The sequence below is a fragment of the Pterocles gutturalis genome, unplaced genomic scaffold (genome assembly GCF_000699245.1).
Source record: "Pterocles gutturalis isolate BGI_N339 unplaced genomic scaffold, ASM69924v1 scaffold5516, whole genome shotgun sequence".
Classification (NCBI taxonomy): Eukaryota; Metazoa; Chordata; class Aves; order Pterocliformes; family Pteroclidae; genus Pterocles; species Pterocles gutturalis.
In genome coordinates, this window is record NW_010102932.1 from 108,472 (window position 1) to 118,367 (window position 9,896).

Below are 9,896 nucleotides of genomic sequence, written 5' to 3' on the forward strand. Positions count from 1 at the left end.
GCTACGGTTCACCTGGTCCTTGGCAAGCCCATGACGATGGCTTCCACACTGCTGGTTTTTGAGACTGCACCTCCCCCTGTTCTCCCTGCAGCTCTCTGTGTCTCCTTTGCCACAAGCCCCCTCATGAGCCCCTCCTGAGGAGGAGCCACACTTCAGCAGTGACCGAGAAACACGTGCCCCAGTGGAGCTGAGCTCCCTCCCATTCATGGACGCCACCTCCTAGAACCACAGCAAGGGCATGGACCTGGGCACCTCTTTGCATCCCACCTGGTTTCCATCCCTCCTGCCAGCTCCTTCACAAGGGTCTTCCAATAAACACAAGGCTGTCAGATCCTGGCTCCTGGGAATGGATGATCCCTCTCCCAAGCACCCACACAGTGTTTAGGATCAATCTTGATCCCTCTGGGGAAGAGGCTGAACAACTGCCAAGGGATAGGCATGTTTATCCACATTGCTGGTGGCAATTATTGGTTTTGCAGTGAGTGGCAACAACTGATGAAGACACTCTCAGAGCATGATTGCTCAGCACAGTCAACAGGAAGGAATATTCCCATTCAGCATGTGTTGGAGTGAGATGGTGTGATTCAAAACATGATGCCACACACAGACTATACTCATCTTTTAGTACCTATGACGATCATGAAGCACCTTGCTCACCATACCAGCAGAGATAACTAACCAGAGAAAGAAATGGGAAGACACCCCAAACTAAAACAAACCCTCAATCATGGCCATACCACGATGGCAAATATTGACCTCTCATCAACCACGTCTCAGCAATCTCCAATTTCACTTCCAAAATCCTATCGGCCCACAATACTATTCCTTTCGCTATCTATGTCTCGGCATGGCAAGGGCAGGTGATGCTGTGCCCTGACTCCTTGAGGCAGCCAACTGCACCCTTCCATTGGAGGGGACCCTCCCACTCTCTCTAGCAAAACACATCTGGCAAGGCTTTCTCCTGGAAATCCCAAACTGACTTCCAGCACCAACAACTCTGCCCGGGGCTCACCCTCCCATATCTGTGGTTTGAACCTGCACCTCTTGGAAACTCACAAATATTCTTGACATTTCTTAAGGCAAGTAGCACCTCGCCTGCCTACAACAATGGCTGCAAGAAAAGGACATGGGTGGTGGGTATAGAGCAAAACACCAGGACAGAGCAACTCTCTCCCTTTAGGAAGGAAGGAAGAAGGTTTAGAAAAGTAATAATCTGGAAAAGCCTATGCTTAAAAAAAAGGCAAAGAAAATAAAGAATGGCACATTATCCAAACAAAATCTGAGGGTTTTTTGAAGAGGGGCAGGGGTAAACCAATCCTTTTTTAATAAAAGCCTAAGCTTTTAATAAAGTGTTCACACTGATGGGCTGGAAATATTGTAAGAAAGAATTAATTCGGAGCTACTGAGACTCTAAGGCAAAAATAGCACTGATTCTACATTATTTCTTTAACCCAAGGAGTTTTTGCAGAGGAGGGGGATGGTGCTGAAGAATTAAAACTGTTTTGATGATAATTGACACATATCTGTACCATGCTGTTGCAAGGGAACACAACTGCTGGTCTTGGGACCAAGCACCAACAGGGTTTGCCCCCGGTCCTTGCCTTTGCATGGCTCCCTGAAGGATAAAGCAAACTTTCACAGGGCTCACCTTGTCTCTTAGCCAGTGGATTCCTCCTCTTTCACCCCCAAAGTGGAGCTGTGACGCTGCTTGGACCATGCACCAGCTGAGGTCCAAAAGCAGGGGCTGATCAGCCCATCAGCATCTCTGCAAAGGGAAACAACCCCTCTCCTCCAGCCCCTGTGAACTCATCTGGAGAATATCAATCATGCTATCCAGTCTACAGACACTCAAAAAGACTCTGAGGATGAAAAATACAGCATCACCAAGACTTGCCACAGCTGCAGGCAGCTTTGGTGCACTCAGGTGCCCTGGGAGAGATCTCTGATGCATGCTGGGGTGATAAACAGCATCAAGAATGAACATACACCACCTCCAGGGACAGCAAACTCTCCCCCTGCTGCGTCCTTTTCCTTTGCCCAATAAGAAATTTCTTTCTTCTCAGTGTCCAAATAAGCACCTGCCCAAAGCGCTTCTAAATTATGCTACTGGATCGTGGCCTGAAAAAAATAAGAGCTACAATGGCACTTCTCTCCCCTCTCATGCCTCTCCACCCCTTTTTTAATTTCTTCTCTTACAGGATTAGGGACTTGAAAGGCAATGTGCAGCCCAGAGTTGCAGCAGGAGGAGGAGGGGGGAGCACTTCAGAAAGCTGCTGTGGCAAAAAAAAAAAAAAATCCTATTTCTCACTTCTTAATTCCAGTCAATTCCAGTCAAAGGGCTGATAGAGATCTGTTTGCGGTAATTTGCTGCAGTTTATCCACTCTTTTCACCTTCTATCGGCTCTTCACTGACGGGCTGGCTGACATGCTGTTACTCGAGTGAGGAAATTAAAATTTGATGCAACAATCCCAAATACGAAGGATTTTATTAGGTAACGTATACACTTTAGATGAGGTATTTTCACCCGATACATTGATAGAGGAACACAGACATGCTGTGCACCACAGATTGAAAAAAGAGAGTCCAGAGAGATGGAGAATGTGCACGTGGAGCAGCAGCAAGTCTCCGCTCTGTAGATTTGGGGCTGGGGAGAGATGTCTTAAGCATATTTTGGCCTGCTGGGCCAGATGGGTAGGGCAAACGTCACCCACAAACGCACCACAGCCTCTTGGCTTGGCAACCTGTTTTTGGACAGAAGCTGGCCAAGCCCAGACTCCTCACCCAAATTTGCTGTTATCCTGTGGGTAACCAAGCCATTTTGCAGGGTGACAGTTCCCACTTTGTGCGTGTGACTGGCTCCCTTGGGTGGTGGGGCAGAGCTGATGAGAATGATTCCCACGGAGAGATGAAAATGCACACATTAAACACCAGGCTTGCCATAGCAAAACACATCCTTGTTTCAGCAGCGGAGATTTCTCCTGGGAAGGATGGGACTTTGTCTCCAAACCAGAGAGAGCAATACAACTCAAAGTACTGTCTACGTTCAGCAGTCTTCCTCTTCACCGTGTCTCTGGTGGCACCTACCCATCTTGGATATCTCAATGGCTTTGGAGATGTTACATGTGGCCAAAGAGAAATTAAAACTTCTAAAACCATCAGAAAACTGCTAACAGCTCAGTGAGAACTCCTTCATTCATCTCCTATTTCAGTTTACACAGCAATTATTTGCTGCTTTGCCTACTGTAAACAGTGTACATCCTGGAAATAACTGTGATGCACGTCGGCGTATCAACACAAAGAGATCATTGAGCTCCAGCCTAAACATAGATCATTAATTTGAGAGAGATCCCCTTTCCTGGATACTGGGTCACTTCATGAAGCTGATGCAGTCTATAATTTTTGACATTCGTTGACGTCCATATCTATAATTTAATCCAAGTCTTTTTATCCCCGGTTAAAGGTGATCTAAGGAGCATTTTTTCTTCCCTGTAGCTCATACTGCCTGCTGCAGAAATACCCCTTAATCTCAACAGCATTGAAACTCATTGAAACTTTCACTTCATGAAAGCAATTCCTAAAGCCATTTTGTGGCCATCTTCAGACCTGCAGACAGGCAATGTGCTGTCTGACCACAGGATTTGTGACAGTAAGACTCAGCCCTATTGATCCAGCACTCTCCGTGCCGCCAGAGCCAGTGCTTTCCTCCAAAGTGAATAAAAAGGCATAAACCAAAGCGAGGTGGAGCACACCCTGCCACTGCAGGTTTTGGCCATCAGGTGTTTCGGATCCAGTTCACCAGGGATGTGACAGGATGCAAGTGTTGTATGGATGCCTACCACACCACAGATTACTTCCCATCCATATACAAACATATTTGCCCTGTCAACAAAGCGATGGGATGCAAAGCTGTGCCTTGGGAAGGTGGGTGCTGCTAAGTAGGGCTGGTGCTTGGGCTGAAGGTCCTGGGCACCCTTGTTGGGAGCAGAGCAAGCAGCTCCCAAAGCCAAAGCTGCCCACCATGCTCCCCACATGTCTACTGCAGGGAAAAAAAGCCCTGCTGTATTTAGAGACCGAGAGATGTTTTCCATAAACAGCGACTTTGCTGACAAACTGAGTTTCAGAAGAACTAAAATGATTGGATCAATTTGGTAAAACCTGGGGGAAAATGCTCAAAGTGCTGAAATGGCTGATGATTCTGGTATTTTCAAAACTGCCTCATTTCAGGAACGTTTACGTCAACTTTTCGATTAGAAATGGCATTCATATATGCTGTGCGGAAGAAATGAAGCGACTGTGTGCTAAGAACAATAGAAAGCCTTTTTAAAATTGAAGAAAAAATGTTTAGGGAAATATTTTATTTGGGTTTCGGGCTTCCTAAACCTCCTCACTTAGGCTCCCTTTTTTTAAAGAACATTTTGGAGCTGGCTTGAGGCACATTGTTCCAGAAAGAAAAAGGTTTGCCTCTCTTTGGATGCCATTTGAATACCACAATTCAGAGCATTTGCACTTCAGCGTGGGTCCTCTTTGCACCCAAGCTGCAACCGTTGGGGTAGAGCAATGGAAACCTGTGGTGGACCGGAGGACAAATATCTCTGCAAAGAGGGAGTTTTCCTCCAGCTTTTTTGGGATACCTTGGGCTTTCTGTCCCACACCATCCATCCTCCCTCAGCCCCCAGCACAACACCGTGGTCATGGACATCAGAGTGAAGCCCTTACTGGAGGCGAGTTCTCATAGATGTTGGTGCTGTAGGGCAGGTTGATGAAGATGGGCTCCATGTCCTGCACATCTGTGATGGTGATCGCCAGGTTGGCCAGAGTGGATAGAGGCTTGTTTTTATCTTGGTCCTTGGAAAAAAAAAAAAGGGTTGGGGGAGAGGGGGTGAGAAAGGATTTCTATCAGAAAAAAATTGAATTATTCAACAGCATTAAGTCTCTTACAGTTGTAGTTGGGTGAAAATTCCTGAACAGTCCAAGTAATCATCTCTTTCTCAAGCTACCTGCTGGAATTATTGTCCACTGTGCCTCCCTCTAAGCTGCAATGCAATACGCATTTCATTCTAGCATCAGCCCTTTAAAATACAGTAAGCACCAATTTAGTTTTCATCGAATTTTGGGTGGAAAAGAAGCAACAATGTTCAACATACACGTCAAAATAAAAATCCTCTCCTAATGCACATATACCCTAGGGCACCTCTGCATGGTGAGACCCAGGTGTGGTTGCCAGCAGCCTTTCATACCAGCACATCCCAGCAGTGCATCTCGTACCCACCAGCACTGATGCCTCCGCACAGCTTGGGCTTCGTCAGCTGGAACACGACAAAGCCCACCAGCTCCCTTGCCTTTCTGCTGCTCTTCATAACCCTGCGGGCTGCATTTATTCTTTTCTGTATTCACCACTCTGAGCTTTAGCAGAGGGTAAGTACACCAAGTGCTGCTTCTGGTTTTGTAGCACACCTCAGCTCTCATGAAGAAGGTGGAGTAGAAGACTGAACCGCAGAATACATCCTCGCGGTAGCAACCGCAGTTCTATGGGGCTAATGGTTCTGACTCTGATAAACTGCCAACCTCTCCCTCATGCCTTGCAGAGGGACTGGCAGGATGGGGGAACCAGGAGCTGCTTTTTTATCTGCCTCCACAGCTGCAGGGATGCAGGGAGCCATCCTCCCTGCTCTGCAAAGCAGGTCACAAGAAGCACACAGCAATCCTAGGACAAGCAGTGGTGGCCCTTGAACACTTCAATGCATCAAGCAGGAGCATAATCTCCCTTACACCCCACAACAACCCATCAGGATGGATCCACAAGCACCCTCCCAGAGCAAGAGCCTTCTCCAGCAGCCAATGCAACAGCAGTAGAGGCTGCCACCAGCTTGTCCCAGCAGTGCCACCCATTCTCTTGCTGGAGCCTCATCCCATGGGTGCTCAAAAGTGACCCCAATACTCACAGCCCTTGCTAGAAGGGCAGAAGCAAAGAGATAATGCACAAAGGGAAGGAAATAAATCTCTCCTGACCCCCTAATCAAGCACCGTAGTGGAAGGCGACCATTAAAGGTTACTGCACACTTCTGTAAAATGGCTCTGAACAGCGTCAAGGACTGATTGCCAGAAGATTAATGTTAATTTAAACCGTATTCAACAACACAGCTTGTACATTATCCTCTTAACCTGCAGGCCTCAGCGTTTATGGCCTGGATGGATGCTTATTTCTGGCTCGCACTCTGCTGTTAGTGTTATCAGGTTGAAGTCTTTTGTTTCCTCAGATAATGTTGTTTTTTCCTTCCATTTAATCTCTTACATTTTGTTTAAAGTATTACAGATAGCACTGAAAAAAGCAAGCACATTTCAGTTTTCCTCACCTACTGTCTCTCATGCTGCCCTTTCCAGTCTATTTCTGCCCTTGCTGCCTACATCCCTGGGATCAAATGGCTCCTGCCTTGAACCAAGGCTCTACTTGCAGCCCTTTCAGCCACCCCAAATTCACCATCACCCCAGTTCCCACTCAGACCATGCAAACTCTTCATCAGGCAGGCAAGAGACCCCATTTGCTCTTCCAGCTCCTGCTATGCTGGTGCAACCCTCATCCTCTGCCCCAGCTGAGCTTTGCCCCAGGGTTTCTCATTGCCTTTCTGCCATAAATCACCAGCGCCCTGTAACCGAGCAGATGTTCCCACAGCTGTAATCAAGCCCAGTGCAGAGACTTAATATTTAAGTTTTTGAACTCCTTGAGCTGGAAATCACTAGAAGCCAGGAGTGTAGTAGGTAGCAGGTACCACATACACTCCCACTTTATCTTTGCTGGTAACCACACCTGGGATTCAGGGCTAGATAGAGCCAGATGGACCCAGGTGGCATTCTTGTCTCCTTGAAAAAACCAGAACCAGACCTGGGAAAGAAAGGCACATTTTCCACCAGGGCTTGTGTTTGGTCCCAATTTTAAAAATCATGGGATTTTTTAAAATAAAACGAGGCATGTTTCAGAAAAAATAAGCTTCTGGGGAAAACTCCACAGCCTCCAGTACCCAGGGGGTGAGCTGAAAGATTGAGCTGTTTGTCTGTGAATGCCCAGCCTCCGCAGCCATGGAGAGCAAAGCAGCCCTGTGCAGCCCTCCGCCTCCTCCTGACATTCGTGGTTCTGCATTGAGACAATGATCTTGATTAAATCACATGCTTCAAGAGCTCTAAGCCAGCTGCCTGGAGGGGTGGGGAAGGGCTCCCCCCCCCCCCCCCCCCCCCCCCCAGAATGCAGAGTTGGTCAGATGTATTGTAGGGCTGAGTCTCACCTTCCTCTGTTGCATCTGAGATCAGAAAGGAGCCATCGCCCAGAGCACCTGCTGGCAAGGTGTTCCTCAATCCCATGCTCCCTATCAAGCTCTTTTGACACCAAGAAAGAAGTTTCCCATTGAGGTGGGGCATAAATTTACCATGATGACCACCTGAATGTACCTCTCCCAGGGGTTCCCTCCTGGTACTGTGCTATTGACTGTAATTAGGACCTTGGTTTCATAGAATCATAAAGGTTGGAAAAGACCTCAAGGATCAAATCCAACCATCAACCCACACCACCTAACTCACTAAACTACATCCCTAAGCACCACATCTACACGGTTGTTGAACACCTCTAGGGATGGTGACTCCACCACTTCCCTGGGCACAGTGTTCCAATGCCTGATCACTCTTTCGGTGAAGAAATTGTTTCTAATATCTAGCCTAAACCTCCCCTGGCGCAACTTGAGGCCATTTCCTCTTGTCCTGTCACTTGTTACTTTAGAGAAGAGGCCAGCACCCACCTCACTACAACCTCCTTCTAGCTAGTGTTTCTCCTCCTTTGTTCACCAAAACTGTAACTCTCAAGGTCTGAACTCAGCTTTGCTGAGTGAGCCTTAGAGGGTTTAATACAAGTGAATCCACCTGCAGTAAGCTATGATGCACAAGGAATGAGTCTAGAAGATTTAACAGTCTGTATGCCCTGTACTGGCTTTCTTCACCAAGGGAGCTGCTCGCCTTTCTGCAGAAGCCCCAACACATGTTGGAGATATAAGGCTGTGCTCCATAAGCTGCACAGCAGCTATTTGAAACTACCCAGGCACTGCACTGCTGTAATACCTTTCTAAGGAGAAAATGCTGGATGTGCCTGAGAACCTGCCAGAGTAGGGCAATAAAATAGGGCAATAAGCAGCAGCTCCTTCCCCGTTGCAATCCCTCCAGAAAATGCCTCCTCTCCCGCAGCAGGCAGGAGAAAACTCACCGTCGCATTGACCTGGAGCTGGTATGCCTGGGTCACTTCATAGTCCAGCTCCCGTATCACCGACACAATGCCACGGCCGCTGTCAATGGCAAAGAAATACGAAGGAGGCTGGAAGGAGTAAAGCACACTGCCTCCTGCCCCCTGGTCCGGATCCGTGGCGTTCACTATGAAAATCGGAGTGCCCACTGGTGTATTCTGGAAAGAAAAAAAAAATTAATATTTTGGTAAAATTGTGCACCAGCCTGTTTTCCCATCAAAAACACATCAGCAATTTCCTTTGCCCACCAGAAGGAATATCTAGAGACCCAAGAACTTCAGTCCTATATTTTCAGGACATTTAGAAGTTATACAGCTGTTTTCTTTATTACAGTATTGCACAGCCATAATAGTTGTTACACACTTATAATAGTTACACAGCTGTGGTCAAGATGGCACTCTATCACAAACCCTTATTTTCCTAGACATCACAACTTTCCAGAAAAATTACTCTTTGCTGAAACTTGTTCTCTGCCTTAAAGACACTTTCATTTTCAGCACTGATTCCCTCTCCATTTTCACCATAAGGCATTAAATATAAGAGATCCTCAATTAAAAAAAAAAAAAAAAAGAAAGCATTAAATGCAACACAGACCTTTACGTAAAATTCAAACTGATAGTTTCCACAGCAACTACAACCTGGCCCGATTAACGCAGGCATTAACAGTTAAATCGTCATAAATCTGGAACTAATCTACATGCATAAAATACGCAGCTGAGTGCACAAAATCAGCAATGGCAAATGCAGTTTGGCACTTCTTATTGTTTAACTTCACAGCAGGGAGAACAATTATCCATTTTTGGTGGAACAGCTGCACGTTCCTATGCAAATCTTAAATGCATATTCTTGTCTCTTGAAAGGCAGAAACATAGACAGCAAGCAAAAAGGCTTTGCTGGTGACCTGGGCTGCAGGTACGCACAGATCACAACCGCTTGGGCACATCTATACGTTTGTAACACATTCACAGCCCCGTTGAGGGTTGACGAAGAACTCAAACTTGAAAGGGAGAGAGCAAAGGCCAGAAGTGAGATGTGACAGTGTCTGGTTATGGCCAGTTGGGATAATACGGATTACTTCTGCAAACCTCTGCCCAAGCCTCTGCATTTTATTGTTCAACTTTATTCATATTAAATTATTCCTCCTCAGCTCGTAGAGAAGTATCATGAAGTGCTGAGAAGGTGGAAAGGAAACTTGAGGAGAAGCAGAGCTTAGAAGATGGGGCACTGCTTTCAAGTGGAGCTCCTCCTGCAAATCCTTGGCCAAAGCTGAGCAACAAACCAAGCCCTTTCCAGGAGTTTTGGGAACCACAAAGCCTGCAGTGAATCACAGCAAGACTGTCCCAGCCCACCACCTCCGCTAGAAAGCACGAGAAACCAGGGCTTCATGCTTGGAGATCTGATTTAGCCGGTTTAGTACTGGATGATGGCATCAGAAAAGACCCAAAATATCTGGATTGCCCCCAAGCAGAAACTTGCCTCCAAGGCAGGCGGCAGGATTTGCTGTGAGCTCAGGCAGAGCGGGGAACCCACAGCACACCTCACAACTCAGACTGGGGGTCCTGAAAGCAGTGCTGAACACACACGGCGTGCTCTGGTCCCTCACACCTCCTGGCCCT

At 47.0% G+C, this 9,896-nt stretch overlaps 1 protein-coding gene across 1 annotated transcript in view; it reads right to left on the reverse strand.

Annotated features, from left to right (window-relative positions):
- Positions 1-8,438, reverse strand: part of CDH23 (cadherin-related 23) — a gene marked incomplete at its 5' end in the record, with an annotated part of 110,138 nt that extends 101,700 nt beyond the window's left edge. Inside the window, 2 exon segments of the mRNA XM_010086485.1 lie at positions 4,718-4,846; positions 8,244-8,438. Coding sequence (XP_010084787.1) covers positions 4,718-4,846; positions 8,244-8,438 — 324 coding nt within the window.
- Between the last annotated feature and the right edge of the window lie 1,458 nt (positions 8,439-9,896).